Below are 26656 nucleotides of genomic sequence, written 5' to 3'. Positions count from 1 at the left end.
GGGATCCCACGCGGCCTCTCAAGAGAAACCCACCCTCAGAGGCCACCTGGCCTGGCTGGGATCGGCTTTAGGGGCTCAGAGACACCACCTAGACGGGGTGTGCTGGCCCACCCCAGGATGGGGAGTGGGGAGGGCGGGCTCCATGTGAGACGTCTGGGCGCTGAGGACAGGTGCTGTCCTGGGGCCACGGTGGGCAGTGCCGGGCAGCATCTCTGCTCCCAGTGCCCCACGGGTGTGTCCCTGGGAAGGCAAGGCCTCTTGCAGGCAGCCCTGCTCTGTGCCCAGCGGCCTGTGAGGGGCCATGCCAGGCCTGGGCCTGCGGAGCTGGGGTCCGTCTCCCCGGGGGTCCCTGCCCCTGGGTGCCCAGCCGCAGCTGTCTGGGAGCAGTAGGCACCAGTAGCTCATGCGAGCTGGTCCCATGTCCAGCCCGAGCCGCCTAGGAAGGTCCTGAGGGAAGGCAGGTCTGGGTGTTGCCAGGACCACGAGAAGTGGCACTGAGGCCGTTTTCAGCAAAGCGATGAGGCCACAGTCTCAACACCAGTGAGAAGACACCCCGGCGGGCTGGCCAACCCCAGGTCTTGAGGTCTCGCTCTGTTTGCGGTTTGGGGAGTTTTAGAGACACTCCTGCTACTTCCTGAAAGCTCTCAACTGGGCCTGCAAGGAGGGAGCACGAGGCTGGCGCCGGGCGGGCCCTGAGTAAGTCCCGGGCCCCTGTGCGGGGAGCAGTCGGGGTGGGGGTCTGAAAGCAGAGTGATTCGTTGGCATAAAGGTGGGGGCTTGGTGGAGGGTCTTAACCTGGGCTCCTTCACCAAGAGAGATCCCGGGGCACCACAGATGCGGTGGAGGGCGGGGGACTGGGGGGAGGGACGGTCCCTCTGCGGCCCCTTCAGAGCTGCTGAGATTCCCCTTTGCAGAGTCCCCTGCCCCCCGGCTGCAGTGCTGGGCCGGCTGGGAGCTGGGAGCCGGGAGCTGGGGGCTTATCCCCCTGGGACGCTCTCCTTGCCGTCTGAAAGTGTATCTTAAATGACGGGAGGGACCCACTGCACACGCAGGGCATAGGGCGTCGGGGGCCAGCGCGGGGGCCCAGGTCCCTCAGGGCCTCCGCCAGGCACTCAGGGACTTCCCTGGGGCTGCGTGCTTGCCGCTGATTCTCGGAGGTGGTGGGGAGCCTGGCGGGGTGGGTATAACGCGTGGCCACCCTGGTTTCCAGGGCCTGGTGGGGCCAGAGGCACGTGGGCGAGAGGAGGGACAGAAAGACAGGGGGTCTCTGCTGGGGTGGGCAGCCAGCCTGGTCCTGAGGCTGGGCCGCTCGCAGGCTTCTTGGGACGGTGTCCAGCGCCAGGCCCTGTGGGGGGGCTCCCGTAGGTGTCTGCCGAGAACGGTGGGCAGGAGCTGGGCGCTGAGGAAGGGGTTCTTCCTGGCGTCTCTGCCTGGACAGTGACAAGGTGATGCTGTAGGGGTTCCTGCAGGCAGAAGGGAGAGGACGGAGACGCCTCCGGTGATGGTGGGACAGGGTGCAGTGTTCCACCCCCTAGCCATTGAAGAAGTGGAGGTGCGTTTTAGAAGGCACATTGTAAAAAATCTACCTAAATGGGGGAAATGGAGATGGACTCCTGCTGTGCTGGTGAGATGGGGGCCCCGGTTCAGCTGCCCGAGAGCAAGGAGCTCAGGGGCTGCAGGGCCTGATAAGTCAGGAGCTCCCTCCCCAAAGTGTAACCTGCGCAGAGACAGAAATAAAGTCGAAGCTCTGAGTGGGAGCAGGTGGGAGTGAGAGGTTGGAAGTCACCCGACAGGCCCAGCCGTGGTGAAAGGGTAAAGACGTCCCAGCAAACCCACAGTGATGATCAGTAGCCGGGGACCAGGCTCCACGGCGTGCGATGGGGCACCGGGAGGTGAGGGCAGCGGGCGTGCTGGACGCGGGCTCGCCCCCTGTGCTTTTGCGTTTGTTTGAAAAACTCCAGAGTGAAACGTCTGAAAGCGTATCGTAAATGACGGGAGGGACCCACTGCACACGCAGGGCGTAGGGCGTCAGGGACCAGCGCCGGCGGCCAGGTCGCTCTTCACCGTGTCATGTGAGCATCCATCCGGACGCAGTGCTTCCTGTGGGGCTTCCGTGGGCCCTTCGGGGATGTGCAGGCACTAGGGTGGTGCCCAGGGCCAGAGGGGGTGGGGGCGGGAGGCAGGGGCCGCTCGAGCCCAGGGGTGGGTGCGTAGGGGCTTCGGGCTGACCTGGGCCACCCACCCCATGGCCTGTGGCTGTCACAGCCACCCTGGAGCACAGAGAGGGGACGGAGGCCCTGGGCCCACCAGGCTGGCATGTGGGGCAGGAAGGGCAGTGAGGCTGCTGGCGTGGAAGATGCATCCCTCTTGGCACCTGACCCCGGGAGAGGACGAGGGGGCACCCAGGCCTATGGGCTCCTGGCCGGCAACAGCCCCAGCTGCCGGTGGGGAGGGGCCACGGGCACTCTGGGGCTGGCAGGGTGGGGACACCAGGAGGGGACAGTGCACGGCCACGCCGGGAGGAGGCCGGGGCGGGCGGAGACCTGAAGCCATGTGTCCATTGGGCAGGGAAAGGCCAGGACGAAGCCCAAGGCTGGGCTGAGCTCTGCTGGGCAAAAGGCCGGGGCTGGGCCCTGGGTCAGGTGCCCAGGCCTGTGGCCGCGAGCGGGGCAGGACCGCACCCGGGCGTGGGGTGGTTCCAGAGCCTGGCTGCTCCGGCCTGGGCCTTCTGTGGCCCCCGGTCCTCTCAACGTGACCCCCGCACCCTGCCGGTGCGCCTGACAGTCAGGGACACGGCCCCGGATCTGGAACCAGTGCTCTGCACAGACTGCACAGGGCAGGGGGGCCGAGCAGGGGCCCCAGGACCGCACAGTGTCAGTTGGGCCGCTTCCTCTGGCTTTTGCAGAAGTGACTTCTAGAGACAGTGGTCCCCTTTCTGCTGCCATCTGCATCAGGGAAGAGCCGGGCGGCGCAGCCCCTGGGGGAAGGGACCACCTCCCAGTTTTCCAGAATCTCAGTTCTGACAAAGGAATCGGGCCCAGGGTGAGGCTTTTGTGTCCCTCCCAGGCTCATGGGGCTCAGGGGCGTCTGGACAGCTCCCAGGTGGGGTGGCACCCCTGCAGCTCATGTGGGCCACCCTCACAGTTGGAGACCCTGCTGGATCCCCCTTCATCAGGCTCAGCCCTCCCTCACCCCCGAGCTGACCGGGCCACAAACCCGCGTGCCACGCTGGCCCCACTGGGTGGCCACCCTGAGCACCTTGGGCCATCTCCTTAGAGGGGAGAGTTCGCTCTGCTTGCGGGTCTCAGGGCCAGGTATAGACCTCAGGCAGAGCGCCCCTGGGTGGCCCCCTGCCTGACTTGCAGGGGGCTGGCTGAGCAACGAGGGTGCAGGGATGGACAGGGGAGGCCCATTGACCCTCCAGGCCCACGCCCACCAGTCCGTCAGGACGTCAGTTTCGAAAGGTCAATGCGTTTCTGTGCTGCCGCATCGCCTTACCTTTGTCTGTATTTCCGAGGTCTTGCTTACAAATCTAGGTCGATGAACTCTGCAGCTTCAGGTAAACACCTTGGCTTCCTGTTATTTCCCGGTGGTTCATCGGTTGTCAGCACAGCCGGCCTGCCCAGTGTTGGGGGGCGGGGTCTGCACCTGCCGACGCCCCACGGGGCTGGGGGCTCCGCCCGACAGGGGCTGTGGGTGGGGTCTGGGCCTGGCTCCAGGCTGGCTGAGGAAGGGTTTAGAGAGCCCGCCTCCCCCAGACCCTGTCTAGCTGACAGGATGGAGCTTACGTTAGGGGCACAGAAGGAAGCAGAGCAGAGAGGTGGGGGGGCCAGAATCCTGCCCCATCTGCCCGCACCCGTGAGCCCGTCCACCTCTGTCGTGGGCAGTCTCCCCGGGGTCCCGGGCCCTTTCACAGGAGCAATGTCCATGCACTTTGCATCTCAGGTCATTCTTTCACCAGGAAAAATTCCTAGAAAGGATTTTATCTGCTCAAAAGTGAAGCACAGGGCTTCCCTGGTGGCCCCAAAATAAATAAATTTATTTTTTTTTAAAGTGTAGGGCTTCCCTGGTGGCGCAGTGGTTGAGAGTCCGCCTGCCAATGCAGGGGACACGGGTTCGTGCCCCGGTCCGGGAAGATCCCACATGCCGCGGAGCGGCTGGGCCCATGAGCCATGGCCGCTGAGCCTGCGCGTCCGGAGCCTGTGCTCCGCAACAGGAGAGGCCACAGCAGTGAGAGGCCCGCGTACCGCAAAAAAAAAAAAAAAAAAGTGAAGCACATTGAAGATTTTTTTTAAATTAATTAATTTTATTTTTTGCTGCATTGGGTCTTTGTTGCTGCGCGCGGGTTTTTTCTAGTTGCGGCGAGCGGGGGCTACTCTTCCTCGTGGTGCACGGGCTTCTCATTGCGGTGGCTTCTCTTATTTCAGAGCACGGGCTCTAGGTGTGCAGGCTTCAGTAGTTGTGGCACGTGGGCTCAGTAGTTGTGACTCGCAGGCTCTAGAGCGCAGGCTCAGTAGTTGTGGCGCACGGGCTCAGTTGCTCCATGGCATGTGGGATCTTCCCGGACCAGGGCTCGAACCCGTGTCCCCTGCATTGGCAGCCGGATTCTTAACCACTGCACCACCAGGGAAGCCCACATTGAAGATTTTTGAGACATGTTACCAAATTGTGCTAGAAAACATCTGTGCCCGTTTATGCTCCCAACACAGTGAAGGATCCCACTTCCTCACTCTCTTGCCAACACTAAGAATTAAAGTTCTTTATTTTTGCCAGTCTGATAGGCAAGGAAAAGACCACTGTTGGGTTGTTTACGTTCGCATTTCTTTGACTATATAAGTGAAGTTGAGCGTTTTCCAATTTGTAGGAGGTACTTTTACTTCTTCTGTGAATGATCAGCTTCGACACTTATTTCTGTGGATTTGTGGGAGTCCTTTTTATATTAAGCCTCGGCTGTCGTGTCCCACAGGATGAAGACAAGACTTGGCACTTAACACATGCTCACTAACCGTTTGTCAAATAACTTAATTTGTGATTTAATCTGATTTCCGTAAAGCAATTTCAACCCACCCTTTCTCCAGGTCACGTGAAACTCTGGAGGAAACGTCTCAACAGGATCGTTATATGACATACACCACAGCCCCATCCTGAGCCCAGAGCTGTCAGACATGACAGGTGAGAGCCCCACCCCATGCCTCCTTTGACTTGGAACATTTAGGAGGGAGCCCATGAGAATTTTTCTACCAATGCAGTTTGTCTCATAACAGGGAAAATTACTTCAAAAATTAGCATGCAAAAGTAAACTTCTCGAGGGACTTCCCTGGTGGCGCAGTGGCTAGGGCTCCGCGCTCCCAATGCAGGGGACTCAGGTTCGATCCCTAGTCAGGGAGCTAGAGCCCACATGCTGCAACTAAGACCTGATGCAGCCAAATAAATTAAAAAAAAAAAAAGTAGACTTCTTGAAATAAAAACTAGCTCAGAAACAGTCAAGCCGGAGGCTGGGCTGCCCTGGTGGCTCAGTGGTTGGGGGTCCACCCGCCGACGCAGGGGACACGGGTTCGTGCCCCGGTCCGGGAAGGTCCCACATGCCGCGGAGCGGCTGGGCCCGTGAGCCACGGCCGCTGAGCCTGTGCGTCCGGGAGCCTGTGCTCCGCAACAGGAGAGGCCACAGCAGTGAGAGGCCTGCGTACCGCAAAAAAAAAAAAAAAGTGTGAATTTTGGGGCTCCACTGGTGGCACAGTGGTTAAGAATCCGCCTGTCGGGCTTCCCTGGTGGCGCAGTGGTTGAGAGTCCGCCTGCCGATGCAGGGGACACGGGTTCGTGCCCCGGTCCAGGAAGATCCCACATGCCGCGGAGCGGCTGGGTCCATGAGCTATGGCCGCTGAGCCTGCGCGTCCGCAGCCTGTGCTCCACAACGGGAGAGGCCACAGCGGTGAGAGGTCCGCGTACCGCAAAAAACAAAAACAAAAACAAAAACAAAAACAAAATAAAGCTGGAGGCTTTCCATGAAGACATCAGGAAGCACGCACTTCTTAATTCTCTTGAAGTGCTAGAAGAGAACCAAGAACAGGACTGAAGGAGATGTGGAGGCTCTGGGGTCCACCGGGGCCTCATATCCTGCCCACTTCTTGTGAGAGACCCTGTGCCGAGCCACAGATGCCCCACAGAGCCTCCTTCCCCTCCCGGGGTCTCGTGTGCCCCCAGCCTGGGAGACTCCTTTCCCAAGCAGTCAGAGTCCTCTGAGTGCCCCGTGGTGGGAGGGGCAGGCTCTCACCTGTGTGCTCAGTGCTGGTCACCAGACGGCTTGGGGGAGGGGACTGGGTGTAGGCAGGTGAAGACGGGAGGCCACGTGCCAGCCCTGTGGCCCCAGCAGGTGGCATGTGGCTGCACTAGCTATACTGAGTCCAGTCGGCACCCTGGGGGGTGGGCAGTGTTGGAGGGGTGGCTGGGAGCAGTGGGGGGCCCACAGGCCTCACCTGGGCCTCCACTTGGGTTTGGGGCTCCCTTGCGCTCTGCCCCCCGGAGTGTGGCAAGACAGGATCGGTGCTGGGATGGAGCCAGGGCAGTGCTGGGGTCCAGCGGGTTGGGCTGGTGCCTTGGAGGACTCGCATGGCTGGGAGGGACGAGCCGTCCAAGCAGGGCCAGCCTGTGCAGACAGGTGTCACGTTTCTCCCACCTGAGAACCGCCCTCCACAGCCCGGTGCTCCCCTACACACCGCCGGCCCCCCCGCTTGGTGCAGCCCGACTCGTGTGGAGAACTGACAGCCGGGTCTGATGACTCCCCGACACCCTCCGTCTGCACGTGGAATTAAGCCCACATCCTAGAGGTTAGGGCCATGAGTGGGGGCCCAGAAAAGGGACCGCCTTGCTCCCATCGGGACAGCCACTGTCAAAACCAAAATACTGGGCTTCCCTGGTGGCACACTGGTTGAGAGTCCGCCTGCTGATGCAGGGGACACGGGTTTGTGCCCCAGTCCGGGAAGGTCCCACATGCCGCGGAGCGGCTGGGCCCGTGAGCCATGGCCGCTGAGCCTGTGCGTCCGGGAGCCTGTGCTCTGCAACAGGAGAGGCCACAGCAGTGAGAGGCCCGCGTACCGCAAAAAAAAAAAAAGAAAAAAAAAGTGTGAATTTTGGGGCTCCACTGGTGGCACAGTGGTTAAGAATCCGCCTGTCGGGCTTCCCTGGTGGCGCAGTGGTTGAGAGTCCGCCTGCCGATGCAGGGGACACGGGTTCGTGCCCCGGTCTGGGAGGATCCCACATACCGTGGAGGGGCTGGGCCCGTGAGCCATGGCCGCTGAGCCTGCACGTCCAGAGCCTGTGCTCCGCAACGGGAGAGGCCACAACAGTGAGAGGCCCGCGTACCGCAAAACAAACAAACAAACAAAACAAAACAAAAATACCAAGTGCTAACGAGGATGTGGAGAAATGGGAACCCCTGTGCGCTGTCGGTGGGACCGGAAAATGGAGCAGCTGCTGGGGAAAGCAGTATGGAGATCCCTCAAGAATCTGCCTTCCAATGCAGGCGACTCGGGTTCAAACCCTAGTCAGGGAACTAAGATCCCACATGCCGCGGGGCAACTAAGCTCACGCGCCACAACAAAGAGCCTGCGTGTGGCAGCTAAGACCCAACGCAGCCAAAAATAAATAAGAAGTGAACACAGGTGTGGAAGAGGTATTTGCACACCCATGTTCATGGCAGCACTGCTCACAATAGCCAAGATGTGGAAGTAGCCCAAGTGTCCACAGACAGAAGAGTGGAAAACCCTAATGTGGTCCATCCACACAGTGGGCTATAACTCTGTCCTAAAAAGGAAGGATGTTCTGACACATGGACTCTGAGAATATGATGCAAAGCTAAAAAGCCCCAGAAGGACACATTCGTTATGACCCACTCACAGGAAGCGCTGGGGCAGGGGTGGGCAGTGAGTCTGAGTGCTTAATGGGGACGGAGTTTCAGTGTTGCAAGATGAAAAATTCTGGAAATGGATATGGTGACGGTTGTACAACAATGTGAATGTACTTAGTGCCGCAGAAATGGACACTGAAAATGGTTAAGATGGTCACTTTTATCTTAGGTATATTTTACCAGAATTTTAAAAATTGGGAAAAACAAGTGAGTGGCACAAAAGGGTGTTGGGAGCACGTTGGGGGGCCGACAGCTCCATCACCCTGGGGACCTTCACAGCGAGCTTTCAGCTGAAGAACGAGCGCTGCTCTCTGCCCGCCTTCACTGGCCTGCCGCTAACTTCTGCACCAGGTCGCCCTGCGGGGGGCGGGGGGTGCTGAAAACCATGCATGGGCACTGGGGCTGAGTCCCTCGGGAGGGCCCTCGAAGCCCGAGGGATCCCGGACGGCTGCCCACCACCCCACGGCCATGTCAGCGTTGGGATGCCCCGAGGTTTCCTTGGCTGTTGGATGTGCGTGTGGAAAGGCCCAGGGGTCACGGGCTGCGGAAGCAAGGGCCACGTTCTCTGCTGTCACTGAGGCCACCCCAGGCCTGTCCAGCCTGCTGTCCACTCCCCTGGCCGGATCACGGGGCCATCACCGCCAGAGGCTGCTGCAGCTGAGCGGCAGCGTGAAGCTCCACCTGCGACCGGGCGCTGCCTGTGGTTCCCGCTGACCTCAGGGGGCTGCTCCACCCACAGTCTGCTGTCCGAGGTGCACAGGGCCTAAACGGGACAGCATCTCCCGAGGCCAGGGCACAGGCTCCGGGGGATGCGCGTCCCCCCATGGCCACCCAGATGCTCCTGTCGCATGGCAGGTCCCAGGGGCGGGTCAGGAGGGAGAGGGTCCAGGGAGGCTCTGGGCACAGGTCAGGCAGTGGGTGCTGGGGTCACCGCCACAAGAGCGACCCAGGAGAGGCAGGCTGGGCGGGAGAGGGAGGGCGCCTGGGACACGCTGGCTTCCTTCCGCATGTCGTGTGGGGTCCCTCAGCCCGGGGAGCCCCCGGTGTGAGTCACCGCAGTGTCCGTGGATCCTTAGACGGGGGGCAGAGGGCTCACCCCTACAGCAGGGCGCTTGGTCCTGTGACTCATTCCTTGTCCCCTCGGTGGGAAGGCAGGCGAGGGCACCACCTCGCAGGTGCCTGGAGCACCCCTCCCCACTGGCTTCTTTCCCCCTGTTGAGAGGGGTGGTAGCTGGTGTTCCAGGCAGGGCTTCAGGGGAGGGCAGGTGGGCATCCAGGTCCCGCCATCCTCCTGGGTCCTCCATGACAAGCAGGCACTGGAGCTTGGAGGAGCCCCCAGTGCCAGTCTGTGGTTCTTCCCAGCCCCCCATCCCAGCAGGGACCCCAAAGCCCTGGTGAGCTTCCACTTCCCATGCCGTGGCCCACCAGCCCAGCTCTGCACGGTCCCAGTGCGAACCCCGCAAAGCCCAGGTGACACATCTGAAGAGCGTCGTGAAAGCTTGCCTGAGCCCGCAGGGGTGGAGGGAAGTCGGGAGCGGGCAGCGGGCCGTGGGCTGTGGGGAGCCCTGGGTTGTGTGACGCCGAGCTCGCTCTGAGCTGGGCTTCATATGACGGCTGACAGTGGCGACTGTCCCATGTAACTGACGCTTAGAGTCCGCAGAGGGACGCTGACAGGCCTAAGGTTTCAGGGCTCGTTTCATGTTTATGGACTGACTCCTTACCGCTTGTTTCTTGAGGGGACAGCAGGTGAGCCCTGGCTCCCACGTGGGGAGAGCGTGGGCTCTGAATTGGGACACCTGCATAGGGACCCCAAAGTTCAGCTCCGCTATGAGGCCTGGATGGAAACCAGCCCTGGAGTAAATCCAAGGACTCCTGCCCTCCGGCCACCTGAGCCCACAACCCCTCGGAGGACAGCCCCTCCCACTCAGGAAACGCCCATGGATAACGCCCCATCAGGCGTGAGCTCACAACCGCCACAAGACATGCGCAGGAGCCGGCCTGTGGGAGGGTGTGCAGGCACTGTGCCGTGGCGGGGGCCCTGCCTCCAAGACTGCAGGTGCTGGGAAGGCCACACACAGTGACATCAGTACGTCGGGTGAATGTGAGATCAGAGACGGAAGGAAAAACATAAGCAGAGAACAAGAGACTCGAAAGGGAGCCAGATGGAGTGTCTAGAAGTGAAAGACATGATCCCTGAGTTTTAACGGAGTGAATGAGTAAAAAAAAAACCCACCAATTAGACACAGGTACAAAGAGCTCACAAACTCAAGTTCAATGTCAGTAGGTTGCCTGGACAGACGGATGGTCCTGCAGGATGGGGGAGGGGGGGAGGGTGCAGAGCGAGGTGAGGATAGGGCAAGAGGTCCAGCACGTGCCTGACCAGAGCCCCAGGAGGCAAACAGGGGGCCATCCGGAGCACTGGGGTGTACAGAGTCTCGGATTCAGGGGTCCGAGGGCACGGCAACTGGCCGTCGTCGCAGCTTCAGAAGCCAGAAGACGGGCTGCAGCGGGGCCGGAGCTAAATCAGACCCCTGGGGGGACCGTCCTCCAGAATTGGGGTAAAAGTGCATTTCAGATGAACCAAAGCTGGGGCAGGCTCTCGTCCACAGGGCTCGCGAGGGCCGTCCTCAGGGAAAGGAGGGAGTGACCCTGGAAATGCAGCAGATGGAGGGCAGGGAGCGGGTGGAAGTCTGGCCGACACGCGGGCACCTGTGAACAGGGAGGGGCAGTGTGAATACAACAACCACGGCAGGAACAGTAATAATAACGACATCTGACCTACGGGGTTAGACAGGCAAAGAGCCCACACGACTAACATAACTGGGACCAGAACTGCACATCAGCCAAACGTGGGGCCGTTAGAGCAACAGCGTCCCAGGGTTTGTGCCCACGCAGGAGGTGAAGGTTCTGACTAACTTTAGACACTACTAAATACGCACATTAAAACATCCAGGGTCCTCTCGAAAAGATTAAAAATGGCTTAATAATCTCCAAAACAATAAAGGGGGAAAGAGACTAAAAACAACTCAGTAAATGCAAAAGATGTATTGTTTGCTAGGGCTGCTGTAACAAAGGACCACAGACCAGGTGATTTATTTTTTTACTTTATTTTTTGGCTGCGTTGGGTCTTTGTTGCAATGCGCGGGCTTCTTATTGTGGTGGCTTCTCCTGTTGTGGAGCACAGGCTCTAGGCACGTGGGCTTCAGTAGTTGTGGCACGTGGGCTCTGTAGCTGTGGCTCTTGGGCTCTAGGGCACAGGCTCAGCAGTTGTGGCACACGGGCTTAGTTGCTCCGTGGCACGTGGGATCTTCCCAGACCAGGGCTCGAACCCGTGTCCCCTGCGTTGGCAGGCGGATTCTTAACCACTGCACCACCAGGGAAGTCCAGATCAGATGACTTAAATCACAGACATTTCTTCTGTTGTAGCCCTGGAGGCTGGAAGTCCGAGATGGAGGTGTGGGCGGGCTGCATTCTTCGGAGGCCCCTCTCCTCGGCTTGGGATCGCCGTCTTCTCCCTGTCCTCACATCGGCTTTCGTTCACGCGTGTCCCTGGGTTTAAATGTCCCCTTTTTATAAGGACACAGTCATACTGGATTAGGACCCACCCTAAAGATCTCATTTTGACTTGGTCACCTCTGTAAAGACCCCATCTCCAAATCCGGTCACGTTTTGAGGTCCTGGGGCTTAGGACTCCACATATCTTCTTTGGGGGGGTGGGGGGTGACACAATTCAACTCATAACAGAAGGCGAATAGAGAATAAAGTCTCCTCAAGCCCACAAACAGCACTTTGGAAAATGACTGTTGGTGACAAGGACGCGGTATTGCCGGCCTTGTACCCTCGAGGCCATTGGCTGGGGGATGGGGGATTTAGGATCACTTTAGGAAACCATCTGGAAAACTTTAACCCTGGCGCGCCCAGTCCGCAGCTGACAAGAGCCTTCTTGCGCCAGCACATCTGATTCAGGTGGTTCCCAGCGACACCCGCCCTCACGCTGTCTCTGCCCCACAGGAAACGCCACGCCGGTGGCCAGCCCTCTGCCAGGGGCCCTGTTGACTGGCGTATCTCCCCAGAACTGCACGGTGCCCTTCAACGAGAGCAGGGTGTTCCTGGTGACTGTGTACAGCACCGTGTGCATGCTGGGCCTGCCAGCCAACTGCCTGACGGCCTGGCTGACGCTGTTGCAGGCGCGCCAGGGCCACGTGCTGGCCGTCTACCTCTTCTGCCTGGCACTGTGCGAGCTGCTGTACACCAGCACCCTGCCACTCTGGGTCGTCTACATCCAGAACGGGCACCGCTGGCTCCTGGGCCCGCGGGCCTGCAAGGTGACCGCCTACGTCTTTTTCTGCAACCTCTACGTCAGCATCCTTTTCCTGTGCTGCATCTCCTGCGACCGCTTCCTGGCAGTGGTATACGCGCTGGAGACGCGAGGCCGCCGCCACCAGAAGACCGCCATCCTCGTCTCCGTGTCTGTCTTCGTTTTCGTGGGGCTCGTCCACTACCCGGTGTTTCAGATGGAGGAGAAGGAAACCTGCTTTGAGACGCTGCCGATGGACCGCGAGATCGCCGGGTACTACTACACGCGCTTCGCCGTGGGCTTCGCCATCCCTCTGTCCGTCATCGCCTTCACCAACGAGCGCATCTTCAGGAGCATCAAGATGAGCACCGGCCTGAGCGCCGCCCAGAAGGCCAAGGTGAAGCATCTGGCCGTCGCGGTCGTGGCCATCTTCCTGCTCTGCTTCACTCCCTACCACCTGGTGCTCCTGGTCAAAGCCATAGCCTTTTCCTACTACAAAGGAGACAGGGGCCTTGTGTGCACCTTCGAAATCAAACTGTACACGGTCTCCGTGGTGTTCCTGAGCCTGGCCACGGTGAACAGCGTGGCTGACCCCATCATATACGTGCTGGCCACAAAAGTTTCACGCCAAGAAGTGTCCAGAATCCACAAGGGGTGGAAAAAGTGGTCCATGAAGACAGACGTCGCCAAGCTCACGTATTCGAAGGATTCACAGGAGGCACGATCGCCCACATAGCTCACAAACGGCTACGCCTTCCCCAAGCCTGTCCGCCCACCGGGGCCACCGCCGGGCGCGCGGCCTCGCCATGCACCCTGGAGGGCCTGACCGAGGGGGTCCTGCTGAACCCAGCGTGGGAGTCCAGGGCCGATCACTCGGCTTCCCACGGAGCCTGCCTGCCAGCGTCCACAGCGCTGGCTGTGGAGCCCCCTCTGGACGACACGCCACAGATTTCTCGTTCCTGGAGCTTCTGCCCCTTGTGGGTCCCAGCCCTGCAGGCTTTTCCACTGGGAGCAGAAGCCCCACAAGGGAGGTGGCAGCACGCCGAGGGTAAGGGCGAGTCTGCCAGCTGCAGGGGGAGCCCGTGGCAGGCAGGAGGGCTTGTTCTGCTTGGCGCTCTCGGCTATTAGCGCACTGCAGGGTCGCAGGCAGAGGCCGTGTGGCCACATGGTGCTGCCAGCAGCTGGCACAGGCCCTGCGGGCGGTAGGTGCCTGTCAGCCTCCGCGTGATGGCTTTATTTTCCGCGCTTTTCTGCAAGCGTTGCTTGGATGACCGTGATAGTACATGGCGGGGCCTTTGTTCTTCTGCCCCAGATTGTCAGTGCAAGCCCTGCCCCTTCCTGAGGTGGCTGCTTACGGGGACTTGGCTGGGGCCTCGGCTGGGGCCTCTCTGTGCTGCAGACCCTGAGGGGAGCCGGGGGGCGGGGTGCACCCACATGGCCTCCGGAGGGAGCCCCAGGTGCTCGTGGCAGGAATGCCCATCAGCCGGGAGGGCCGGGGGACACCCCAGGCAGGGTGACACTCCGCCAACGGGCTCCGAGGACGGCGGTAAGTCCTCCGCACCGAGGCTTCCCAGCTCCGCTGTCGGGGAGAAGCCGCCGAGGGCCAGGCCAGGTCACAGCGCTACCTCCGTTCCCGCATCCGTGACAGGGGCCAGTGACACCTACCTCAGCGGGTCGGCATTGGGGGCTGACCACACCCACCGCTTATGTTCGCATTTCCCTAAGGCAGCAGCGCTGGATGTTCTTCATTGTGAGAGGCCCTGAGAGGATATGTGATTTAGAAAATACGTTTAGAAATAAAAATGCAAGAATACACGTCGGTGCCAACTTCCTAACCTGGGGTAATATCATTTTACCTTCTCAGGCAAACGTTTCCCTCTAGGCACCTCTTGGAGGGCCAAGCCCTGGGGGAGGGGCGTGCGCCTGGGCTCTCCAGGTGATGGGCCGGCTTCCAGGAACAGTCTGGATTATTCAGGGCCGGGATCACAGGACGTTTCGACAACATCTGACGTATGACTTCCCGGGGCTGCTGTAACTAATTACTGCAAACCGGGGGGCGTAAAGCAAACAGGATTCTCTCAGCCTTCTGGGGGTTGGAGGTCGGAGATCAAGGCGTGGGCAGGGCTCCTTCTGGCGAATCTCAGGCAGCGGGTTCCATGCCTTGCTCTTGGCCTCTGGCGCTGCCGTGCCCCCCCACCCCGGGTTCACCCCCCTCTCTGTCTCTTTGGACTTAGGGCTCCCCTGGATAATCCAGGGTGAGCTCAGCGCTGCATCCTTAGCCAAAGCCTATTTCCAAATAAGGCCCCGCCCCCAGATTCCGGGGAGTAGGACGAGACGGATCCTTCCGGAGGCCACCAGTCTATCCACTACAAATGGCAGGAAGGAGCGAGAACCATGCTCTGTGGCTCCCAGGGGAGGAGTGGCCCCCAGACTCACTGCCCACTCCTCGTCGCTCCGCACCTGTCACCGTCCACTTGGCGGTGACCATGACAAACGTGGGGAAGACACGGTTACCGGGCGAGCACCCCACGACTGTGCTCTGGCCTCCCAGTTGCTGCGAAAATCTGCTGTACAAAAAAAAAGAATGATGGTAGAGTCTCTCTATCTTTTTCATTAATACCCTTTCTTGGCAGCCTCATGCCGCTTCCTTGCCAGTTTTAGGAAAAGTTCCTGGCATCCGAAATCCCAGCCTGGGGCCCTCCCTCCAGCCCCCTCACCTGGCAAACCGCTCCCCAGGACCGTCCTTGCACCCTAGCCTCTCGGGCAGCGTCACTGGCCCCGGGGTTTCGGCATCTTACGCCTCAATTTCAGTCACGGAGGTAAAGCTCGTGCTCCCACCGAGGGGAGCAGCAGGGCCTTGTGAGCAGGGTCCCCACCTCTCCGTCCATGAGAGTCCGGGGCTGCCAAAACAAATGACTGCAAACCAGGACGAAAGGCCTTAAAGCAACAGGAATTTACCCTTTCACAGCTCCAAGGCCCCGAGTCCAAAATCAAGGTGTCGGCAGAGCCGCACTCCCTCCAGAGGCTCCAGGGGACAGTCCTTCCTGCCGTTTCAGCCTCTGGTGGCTCTAGGGGTCCCTGGGCTTGTGGCTGCATCACCCCAATCTCTGCTTCTGTCTTCACGTGCCCCCTTTTGTGTCCCTCCGGGTTGCCCCTTCCATCTCAAGGCCGCGTGGTGGGCCCCAGGGGCCGTCTGGACGCCCGGCGCTGGCCCTGCCTGGTCCGCAGTCATCCTGGCCCAGCAGCTCTGTGGCGGGGCACTGCTTTCTGTCCGCTCTCCCCAGGGAGCTCAGAGCCAGCCTCGCCCGCACCAGGGTGCCCAGGCTGTGCAAGGTGCAGGGGAATCGGATGCGAGCTGGTTGAGAACTGTGCCCGATGGGTCCGCACCCTCCACCCTCAGGCCGTGGGGCTTCATCCACACTGGCCCGGGGGTAGCGGGTGCGTGAGCCTTAGCGGTGGGCCCGGCCTGTCCACCCTTCCCCTCCTCTCTCCCTCTGTCCTCTCACAGCACTGTCTCAGAAGACAGCCTGTGTGTGTGTGTGTGTGCGTGTGTGTGTGATGTGACCCTGGACGCAAGCCCCCAGCCCCCAGCCCCCAGCCCCCAGCGAAGGGGCTTCCCCGTTAGTTCACCACCACCTCTTCACACCCTGGCTGGGAACTGCCTACTTTTCCATCTTTTGCTGACATCATGCAACCAACAAACGGCCCGTTCTCCCCGGGCAGGATCCCGTCAAGCACCGCCCGGCCCACCAGCTCCTCACTGAGGCGGAGGCAGGGCTCAGGCCCTAGGAGCCGCTGGCTCAGGTGAGGGGCTGCCAGGACTTTGCCGGGAGGGGTGGCCTGGAGGGTCTCTGCCCCCGGGGAGTCTCAGAGGGTGCCTGCAGGATGACATGGGGCCACATGAAATTAGAAGGTGGCTGCGTGGAGGGGCTGTCACTGCTGGGGAGGGCAGGCTCCGTGCTCAGGGCCCAGCCAGGTCCCAATCCGCCATCCACAGCCCTTGGTGGAGGGGCTTCCCGGGGGGCCCAGAGTGGGGGACTGGGCTCCGGTCACCTGCCAGCTCCGTGCTGGACACAGGGCTACCCAGGGCGTGAGGCGGCCCTGCCCCTGAGGCTGAGACCCTGGGGAGCAGCTGGGGAGGCAGTGGTCAAGGGCCCACCTTGGCCCGAGGCACAGTCTTCCCCGACACACACCTCCCCTCCCCTAATATCGTAGCTGAACCTTCGTTCACCGACCACAACCTTTCTCCTTCATCTGACTCACGTCACTCAGGGAAGCTTCTCACGTTCATAGTGGGGTTACAGAGCCTGAGAGCCGGTCAGACAGCCTCCCCTCCCTCCATCACCCCCCTCCCTCCATCACCCCCCTCCCTCCATCACCCCCCCTCCCTCATCACCCCCCTCCCTCCATCATCCCCTCCCTCCATCACCCCCTCCTTCCATCACCCCCCTCCCTCCATCACCCCCCTCCCTCTGACCCTCCCTCCCCCTCTTCCATCCACCCCTCCACAAAGTGCTCCCCACAGTTCCACGAGGTGGGGAGGGAGCCAGGCACAGTGAGGCCCACCCTTGCTGTCCTGGGGTCCATGGAAGGAGGCAGGAACTGAGGAGGGGAGCGTCAAGACCCCTCGGGGCTGCCCGGCCATCTCGAGCAGCCCAGGCTACACTCCTGGGCTCTTTCCTCAAGTGTGTCCCAGACCAGCGCTCCCTGGAGGGACACCCTGCTGTTTGTTCACTGATGTATTCCCAGCTCCCTGGACAGGGCCCGTGTCTAAGCAGGGCCTGTTGCTGTTCCCTGAGGGACCGATGGTCGCGTGCGTGGGCGATCACCCTGCCAGCTGGGGAGACCCACCCAGGCTCCCCCGACATTTCAGCACTCACATGTGTCCAAGTATTTGAAAAGTCAACAACCTAACAGCCCCGTTCCACCAGACACACCCCGGCTCCCAGCCCTGACAAATACACCCGCACATCTGGTGCAGGGTCAGGCCCCCTCCGGGGCCCACCCTCACTCCTCCGGACTCACGAGTGGCCGCAGCCCACAGGTGTGCACACCGGGCAGACCCCGTGGGGACAGGCCCAAGGAGAAGCCATGGCAGCGGCAGGGGAGGTGATCTCTGAACGGTTTGGCTGGGAATCCTGGGGTCACATGGTCTGGAGTTGGTCTAGAAGAGGCGGCACAGCCCCAGGAAGGCACACTGCTGCCCAAAGCCTCCTGACCTGCTAGAGGGACCTGCCGGGGAGGCTCTCCTGAGTGGACAGGAAAGCACGCTGACATTCATGGGAGTGCTTGGTCCTAGCGGGGAAACAGCCGCGCTCCCCGTGTTACTCTAAGACCTTCCGGAAACCCCGGACGTCGGAGGACAGCTCGCTTTGGACGAGGTATTTCACCCCTGCCAGCCCAGCGTCGTGACCTGGGATTTGGGAATGGCCACAGGACCTGCCCGCAGGGCTATTGGGGACGTTCACTGACATCATATCTGTCCCCCGCTTAAGCTGTGCCTGACACCGAGTGGGCGCTCAAAACTTAGAGCCTCGTTTCAGCTTCCCGGGTGGTCTTTCCCCGGGGTCCTGCGAAGACCCAAGTTCTTGATGACCAAGGCCCGCCTGTCCCAGTGACGGCCCCTAGAGGGTACCCGCGAGGCTGAACGCGCCTTGCATGTCCGGCCCGCGGCCGCCAGGGGGCAGCACCACCCGAGGCGGCGCCGGCGGACTAGGCGGCCCCACCGCGGCCTGGGTCTGAGCGCCCCTTCCTCGCCGGATCCGGACCCGCTAGAGCGGTTCTAACGGGAGAAACCGCGCGGGGCCACGCAGGCAGGGCGTGCGGAGCCGGGCCCAAAGCCCGGTCTGAGAAGGGGAAGAGAAGCCGAGAGAGGCCCTGCGCCCGGTGACAAGTGACAGTGACGTGATGGTTGACGGTGACATCAACCGGTGCTCCCGGCCTCGTGCGAATCCTGAGAAACTGCAGGGTCACGGGGCTTCGGGGCTGGGCCCCGGGGGATGGGAGCGCACCCCAGGGGCGGGGAGGGCGGGGACCAGCAGGGCCGGCGGTGGCCCTGTCCCTGGGCTCCGGGCAGAGCGGAGGTGGCCGGGGCCACGCAGCAGGGAGGCCCTCCCGGGAGGCACCCAGAGCACACCCGCCACCAGCCGGGGCAGCTGCCGTGGACACGGCCTGCCGGTGCCTCAAATTTACACGTGACCCAGCAATGCCGCTCGAGGGCGTAGCCAAGAGCGTTGAAAGCATCCGTGTACACATTGTTGGGAGCAGCATTATGCCCAGTAGCCAGATGTCCGTAGCAAACGTGGTCTGTCACACAACGGACTGTTACTCGGCCACGAAAAGGAATGGAGTTCTGACCCCTGTTACAGTGTGGCTGAGCCTCGAAAACGTGACAAGTGAGAGGCCAGACACAAAAGGCCACATAAAGCATGAGGCCATTTCTCAGAGGTGTCCAGAGTAGGGAAATCCACAGAAACAGAGGGGAGACAAGTGGTCGCCTGGGGCTGGGGGCGGGGCAGTAAGGCGTGACTTTCTGAGGGGATGAAAGTGTTCTAACATTGACGTATCTGTGGATACACTAAAAGCACTGGCTTGTGCACTTTAAAAGGGTGAGCTGTATGGTATGTGGTCACATCTCAATAAAACTGTTTTAAGAAAAAAGACACATCAGACCCCCTTCATCCAGACTGCAGCCCCAAGGCCCCTGAAGGGACATTCTGGGGCCACCGCAGCTCAAAGGAGGGTGGGCTGAGAGGCCTCAACCCCAGTGGCCCCCATGTATCCCCCACTCATGGCTCTGGGGCTCCACAGCCCCCTAGTGACAGAGGCCTAGGTTTCAGGCAATGGGCAGGCAGCCTGAGGGTGGGCAGGGTGGCTGAGGGTCCCCAGTGGGCTCTGCCCTCAGCCCTGCCAGACCACCTCCCAGCCTCACCCCAGGGTGTCAGGTGAGGTAAGCAGGGTACCTGTCGTTTCTGATGCTCAGGAGATAATCACCTTCCTCCATCATGACCATTCCTGACCCGCCTGGAGATGGCAGCCCGCCCTGCGCTGCCCACCCCTCCACTGCTGGGTTTGCGCTCTGGGAGGGCTCTGATTGCGTCTCAAGTTTCAGCCTACATCAGAATCCCCTGGTGGGCCTGTTGAAACACAGACAGACAGAGCCTAGCCCCGGAGCTTCTGGGTTGGAGAATTTGCCTCCATAACAAGTTCCCAGAAGATACTGCTGCTGGGGGTGCAGGCCTACACCTGGAGAACCTCTGCCCCAAGCCGAACGCCATTGGAAAGGCATGTGTTCAATTGTGGCCAGTGAGAGGTGGGCCAGGACTTCAGTTTCCCCAGAAACTTCCCCAGGACTCCCGTGAGACTGGGTGCTAAGGTCTGGTGCTGCAGCTGCTCTGGGACCCTGGGGGCAACGCCGTCCGAGCGGGGAGCCCGCACGCAGGGGAGGGGCTTTGGGCTCTGCACCGGCCCATTCTGCTCCTCGGCCTATTCAGCGCTGGTGGCATTTGCCTCCAGTCCACCTCAGCCCCTGTGCCCAGGACCTGCTCCTTGTCAGCAGCTGTGCCGGCCACACGCTGATCGCCCCCTTTTACTCCCTTCAGCTCTCTCACGCCGCCTCCCCTGCCGTGTCTCTTCAGTTTCATAAGGACACCGTTTTCTTTCCTTTGTTATTACATCCATGTATACTTACAGAAGTTGCACTTTTCCTAAACATTTGCTTGCCTATATAGGCACCCATGGAAACTATATAGAATTATTTTCTGTATATACTTTTTTTTAAATTTTATTAATTAATTTATTTCTTTTTGGCGGTGTTGGGTCGTCGTTGCTGTGAGAGGGCTTTCTCTAGTTGTGGTGAGCGGGAGCTACTCTTCATCGCGGTGCACGGGCCTCTCACTATCGCGGCCTCTCTTGTTGCGGAGAATGGGCTCTAGGCGCGCGGGCTTCAGTAGTTGTGGCTCGCGGGCTCTCGAGCGCAGGCTCAGTAGTTGTGGCGCACGGGCTTAGTTGCTCCGCGGCATGTGGGATCTTCCCAGACCAGGGCTCGAACCCGTGTCCCCTGCATCGGCAGGCAGATTCTCAACCACTGCGCCACCAGGGAAGCCCCTGTGTATATAATTTTATCTAACTTTTAGTTTTGAAATAATTTCCAATTTACAGAAAAGCAGCACACACAGTTTTGTGGAATTAAAGAGACTAAAGTAGGAGCCGGGACAGACCTGTAGGGGAAGCTCTCATGCCTACTATGCATTATCAATTACCCTAAACAGGAAACGACGTTTACCTACAACTCCCACAAAAGGTGCCTCCAGTTACAATCCAACAGGAAGAAGAAAACTTCTCTCTGCCCCACGACAGCCCAACCAATGAGAAGTCTTCATACTTGGGACTCTGAGCTCGCTCCCACTCTTTGGGTATCACAGCCCCTCCCAACTCCCTTCTTTTCCCTATAAAAGCAAGTTCCTCCTCCTTGTTTTCTGGATTTGCCTGGGGTCCACCATAGTTCGCATTTGCAGAATTGCTATTCCTCTGCCTATTCCTGAATAAACTCACTTTTGCCGGTAAAATAACTGGCTACTATATGATTAAAGTTGACATATTTGGTGTCAGAAGTGGGGTCCAAAGGAGGCAAACCCCGAGAGATGGCAGCTCGTGGAATGCAGTGGCATGCCCACGCTGAGCCCCCGTGCTCATCACTTCTGTGAGCCGCCGCCTGCTTTCGGTTTGGCGCGTCTGCTCTTGGATTCCACACCCCGCTCTTTTTGTGTTTTGAGCTCTCAGGCTTTACATGGGATCTGGAAAGGTTTTGTCCTTTCCGGTTCAAGGCTTTGTCCTTGGTAAGTACTCAGTTGTTTTCTGGAGTGCGGTAACAGGGTTCTCTTTTGGGGATCATGCTAACTGGGACGTTTATTCCTTTTGGTATCTGGGCAAGGACTCTAGCAACTATCCTGGGTTTCCAGGAGAACTTAGGGAAATGGCAACCCAGTCTCCTAAATTCTCTGCGGGCAGTCCGCCTTCAGGGACTCCGGCCAGTTTCATATGCAAAAACTATGGACCCCCATATGCACATTTTAACTAAGTGGGCCAGACAAACTAAAAGTAATCCGGAATTACAGTGCACATTATGGGGAGCTTTTAATCTCAAACTCGTTTTTGTTAGGGTTACATCGGAGGACCGTGGTCCGAAACTTAAACAAAATGAATGGTAGATTTATTTTTATTGGCACCTAAAAGCTTCCAAACGTGCACAGAACTCTAAAATTGCCTCTTTGCAAGATACCGCTTCTAAATTGGCCAAAACAACAACAAAAACCTAGAAAAGAACAAATGGCTTATGAAGCCTGGGGCTCCTTGTGTTCCCTCCCCCAGCTTCTTTGTCTTGTCTTCCCTGCCCGCTTTGTCTCAGGCCCCACCCCCTTGACTCAGACCCCACCCATTTGGTTCAGACCCCACCCCTTTGTCTCAGGCCCCACCCCCTTGACTCAGACCCCACCCCCTTTGTCTCAGCCTCAGCCCTTAGCACCATCTCCCTCTCTCCTCCTCAGCAAAAACCTGCCCCTTTAAAATTGGATCCAAATGCTAAACCTTTAATTACTGCTTCTACCTTAACTGGAGCAAATAACAACTAGAAGGAAAGATTTAAATAGCAATTGCCCTAGGTTTTGATTATAGACAAATATACTCCAAAACTTCTAGGAGAAAACTTGCTTTCTGTTTCTGTTTGTTGAAGCCTTTTGGTAAGCCACCATCCTGTTCTAAAGGGGGAAACTTTGTTTGAAATAAGTCCACCTTAAGGGGCACCCTTAAAAGAGAGGATTCCAAACGTCTCTGGAGACCATGTAATGCGTTCTTTGACTGGTATGCAGAAGCTTCTAAAAGACAAATTGACTCCATAACATAAACAGCTCGAAAAGGATCCTTACAGCACAGTTTGGATCTAACTATTCTTTTGAGCTTATATCTGAGACATGGCTAGAATTTTAAATGAAACTGTAAGGTCCCTGTTTGCATCTATCTGTATTTTCATGTGTGTCTATATATGTGTTGTAGATGTGTGGTATTATTTTTCTCTTCTATCTCTGGTTGGTATTGTTAACATTAATTTGGAAAAGGGCACTAATTAAGTGGTTTAAAAACAAACAAGCCCTTATATGAATTAAAATATAACAGACTGGCCTAGGTGCTTTGGGGGTTTATGTGATCTAGGATTAATTTTGGTGAATTAAAGCTAACTTGGAGTTGTTGGTTTAATTAAAATAAACATGTCTTTGGAGTTATCAACGCTGAAAAGAAGGCAGCCATTCTAAGACCTAAATAGACATTTCTCCAAAGAGGATATACAGATTGCCAACAAACACATGAAAGAAGGCGCAACATCATTAATCATTAGAGAAAAGCAAATCAAAACTACAATGAGGGGCTTCCCTGGTGGCGCAGTGGTTGAGAGTCCGCCTGCCGATGCAGGGGACACGGGTTCGTGCCCCGGTCCGGGAAGATCCCACATGCCGCGGAGCGGCTGGGCCCGTGAGCCATGGCCACTGAGCCTGCGCGTCCGGAGCCTGTGCTCCACAATGGGAGAGGCCACAGCAGTGAGAGGCCCGCGTAATGCAAAAACAAACAAACAAACAAACAGACAGACAAAAACTACAATAAGGTATCACCTCACACCAGTCAGAATGGCCATCATCTAAAAATCTACAAACAATAAATGCTGAAAAGGGTGTGGAGAAAAGGGAACCCTCTTGCACTGTTGGTGGGAATGTAAATTGATACAGCCACTATGGAGAACAGTATGGAGGTTCCTTGAAAAACTACAAATAGAACTACCATACGACCCAGCAATCCCACTACTGGGCATATACCCTGAGAAAACCATAATTCAAAGAGAGTCATGTGCCACAATGTTCATTGCAGCTCTAATTACAATACCCAGGACATGGAAGCAAACTATGTGTCCATTGACAGATGAATGGATAAAGAAGATGTGGCACATATAAACAGTGGAATATTACTCAGCTATAAAAAGAAACGAAATTGAGTTATTTGTAGTGAGGTGGATGGACCTAGAGTCTGTCATACAGAGTGAAGTAAGTCAGAAAGAGAAAAACAAATACCATATGCTAACACATATGTATGGAATCTAAAAAACAAAAAAAGGCTCTGAAGAACCTAGGGGCAGGACAGGAATAAAGACGCAGATGTAGAGAATGGACTTGAGGACACGGGGAGGGGGAAGGGTAAGCTGGGACGTAGTGAGAGAGTGGCATGGACATATATACACTAGCAAATGTAAAATAGATAGCTAGTGGGAAGCAGCAGCATAGCACAGGGAGATCAGCTCCGTGCTTTGTGACCACCTAGAGGGATGGGATAGGGAGGGTGGGAGGGAGATGCAAGAGGGAGGGGATATGGGGATATATGTATATGTATAGCTGATTCACTTTGTTATAAAGCAGAAACTAACACACAATTGTAAAGCAATTATACTCCAACAAAGATGTTAAAAAAAAAATGAATATGCTCAAACTACAATAAAAGATTTAAAATTAAAAAAAAAAAGCAGGCATTCTACCTGAGTTATTTATTTATTAATTAATATTTGTTTGTTTTTTTATTTAGGCTGCTCTGGGTCTTAGTTGTGGCACATGGGATCTTTTTTAGTTGCAGCATGCATGTGAGATCTAGTTCCCGGATGACCAGGGATCGAACCCGGGCCCCCTGCTTTGGGAGCGCAGAGTCTTATGCACTGGACCACCATGAAAGTCCCCTACCTGGGTTTGTTGGTCAGACAAGTTCATGTTACCTTTGTTAAATAATTTGTCAGCAAGAAAAATAACTGGGTATGATAAAATTTTTCATGAGTGATCTAAATATGACTGTTGAAAACAAATGAATTGAATGGATGCGGATGAGATACAAGTTTCTAGGTAAACCTTTTAAATAGGTTCCTCACACCTTTTTGGTAACCTGAAACCTTACAGTTCTGCTAAGTTAAATTAAATGATGGGTAGTCATTAAACATCTAGATTATTCCCAAATAAGATAAAATACTGAAACATAACTAAAAATAGTTTCATTCACTTTTGGCTTCCTTTACAAAGGAAATAGATATTTTGGTCTATTGGTAAACATGCCACACTGGAAAATTTACTACAAGGATAATATGCTTTTAGGAATTATGAATTGTATTGATAAATTTGCTAGTAACAGACCATTCATAATTGTTTAAAACTACTAGAAATAATAAAGGAAAACAACTCTGTATACAAGGAAAGTAGGATGTGTGTTTTTGGTAAGAAAAGGTATGAGGAATGGAAATGCACTTTGTTGAGGGAAAGAAAGTACTTTTGTTCTAAAGTGAATCTGATTGTTTCAGAATAGGAAAAAGGAAAGACAGGACAGAAGCTGAATGGTAATACTAAGTTGTAGGATTGTGGAAAAGGAATCTTAAAAAAAGGAAATCTATGTGTGGTCAAGATGGCTAAAATTGAATTGCTATTACAAGGGTTTTAAAAATAATCTTAAAATCAGTAGTGTACTTATGTAAAACTAAAACCTAAGTTTCATATGCTAACAGGACAAGGTTTTCTTGAATTGTTGCCTGCTTCTGATAAGAGATTGTGAAAGGTTTTTCCTTACCTTTTAGTAATCTGCTTAGAAAACCAAAATTGTGTTTTACCCAGATTATTTCCTGTGTTTCAGGTTGTCTTAATCAGGTATTTGATTCCTTAAGAAAACTGAATCTTCTCAATATTAAAAGAGCTACATTTTGCTAACAACTATGTAACTTTTTGTATTTATCTTTGAAATCTTTTATCATTACTTTGGTCAAATAGATAATTAAGCATCATTTCTTAATGGTCCATTGTCCTGTGTGAGCAAACGTCCAAAATCTTTTGATATTTTTGACAAACTTTCCAAAAGTTGGGTTGTAAGTGCAGTCTTTCTGACCTTGAAGTAACTCTGGGCTCTTCCAGCAGGCCTTTGCAAAAGCTCAAAGGATTTGTCTCTCACCCGGTAAAATGTTAAACTACTCAGGCTTATTTGATGTTAAATTACATGGGACGCTTGTTAACGAAGAAGGAATACTAAACCTTTTAACTTTATATTTGTATGGGTATGTATTAATATAACTATTCCAAAATTGTATGAAATTCCCAAAATTCTGAGATGTCCTGTTATAATGTCATCAGTCATAATTTAAAAGTAGATGACAGAAATAAGATCTTCGTTGAGCTTGGGGATTTCCCTTGTAGTGTAGTAAAGAAAGGAAAGTTGCCCAAGGAGAGGTGTGGTCTTTGCCCTCCGTTCCTGGGAGGGGATGTCCTGCCAGCTAGCAGTGTTTTGCTGGGGACCTGGGGCCACACCACATAGTTTAAGATGAGATTTAGGGTGGGGGTGTGGAAAGCCCCGAGCGAGCACGGATCCTCCTGGCTCCAGCCCCACACACGGAAGACGTAATCTTTATCTCTGCATCCTTTTGCAGTAATAAACCATGACAATAACAGTTTTCATCTAGTTTTGTGAGTCCTTCTGTGTATCCTATTTAGGACCTCTCCACTAAGAAGTTATTTTTTAAAGAAACCTCATCTCCTTTCCTTTTTTTTTTTTTTTGCGGTACGCGGGCCTCTCACTGTTGTGGCCTCTCCGTTGCGGAGCACAGGCTCCAGACGCGCAGGCTCAGCGGCCACGGCTCACGGGCCCAGCCGCTCCGCGGCATGTGGGATCTTCCCGGACCGGGGCACGAACCCGTGTCCCCTGCATCGGCAGGCGGACTCTCAACCACTGCGCCACCAGGGAAGCCCCTCCATTTCTTTTTAATTAATTAATTAATTTTTGGCTGCATTGGGTCTTCGTTGCTGCGTGCAGGCTTTCTCTAGTGCGGCGAGCGGGGGCTGCTCTTCGTTGTGGTGCGTGGGCTTCTCATTGCGGTGCTTCTCTTGTTGCGGAGCACGGGCTCTAGGCGCACGGGCTTCAGTAGTTGTGGCTCGCGGGCTCTCGAGCGCAGGCTCAGTAGTTGTGGCGCACGGGCTTAGTTGCTCCGTGGCATGTGGGATCTTCCCAGACCAGGGCACGAACCCGTGTCCCCTGCAATGGCAGGCGAATTCTTAACCACTGAGCCACCAGGGAAGTCCCTCCTTTCGACTTTTGTGATTTCATTTCTTACAGGTAAACCTGAAGCCCCTGGAGGGACGAGCAGTCCAGGGAGCAGAGGCGCCGGACTTCCCTCCGCCACCCGGTCCTCTCCCCCTCCCCCACCCTATTCCTCTCCCCTCCCCCGCCCTATTCCTCTCCCCTCCCCCACCCTATTCCTCTCCCCTCCCCCACCCCGTCCTCTCCGGCCCTACTAGCCCCGCCCTCCGGAGGCCAGCGCAGGCGCACTGGGGCCGCGCGCGGAGACCTGGGAGACGCCGGGGGCGGGGCGGCCGAGGGCGCGGGCCCAACGGCCAACGCGG

General features: G+C 56.7%; 1 protein-coding gene across 1 annotated transcript; it reads left to right on the top strand.

The window, feature by feature from the left end:
- Window positions 1-601: 601 nt before the first annotated feature.
- Window positions 602-15718, top strand: GPR132 (G protein-coupled receptor 132). The gene is made up of 3 exons (XM_022575924.3): window positions 602-696; window positions 5079-5172; window positions 11915-15718. The coding sequence occupies exons 2-3, from the start codon at window positions 5166-5168 to the stop codon at window positions 12934-12936; spliced, it is 1029 nt and encodes a 342-aa protein (XP_022431632.1). The 5' UTR covers window positions 602-696; window positions 5079-5165; the 3' UTR covers window positions 12937-15718.
- Window positions 15719-26656: the final 10938 nt, after the last annotated feature.

The sequence above is a fragment of the Delphinapterus leucas genome, chromosome 2 (assembly GCF_059928025.1).
Source record: "Delphinapterus leucas isolate spDelLeu-1000000601 "Yukka" chromosome 2, BTC_Dleu_Yukka2, whole genome shotgun sequence".
NCBI classification, from domain to species: Eukaryota; Metazoa; Chordata; class Mammalia; order Artiodactyla; family Monodontidae; genus Delphinapterus; species Delphinapterus leucas.
This window is presented reverse-complemented; position numbering and strand designations above follow the sequence as displayed.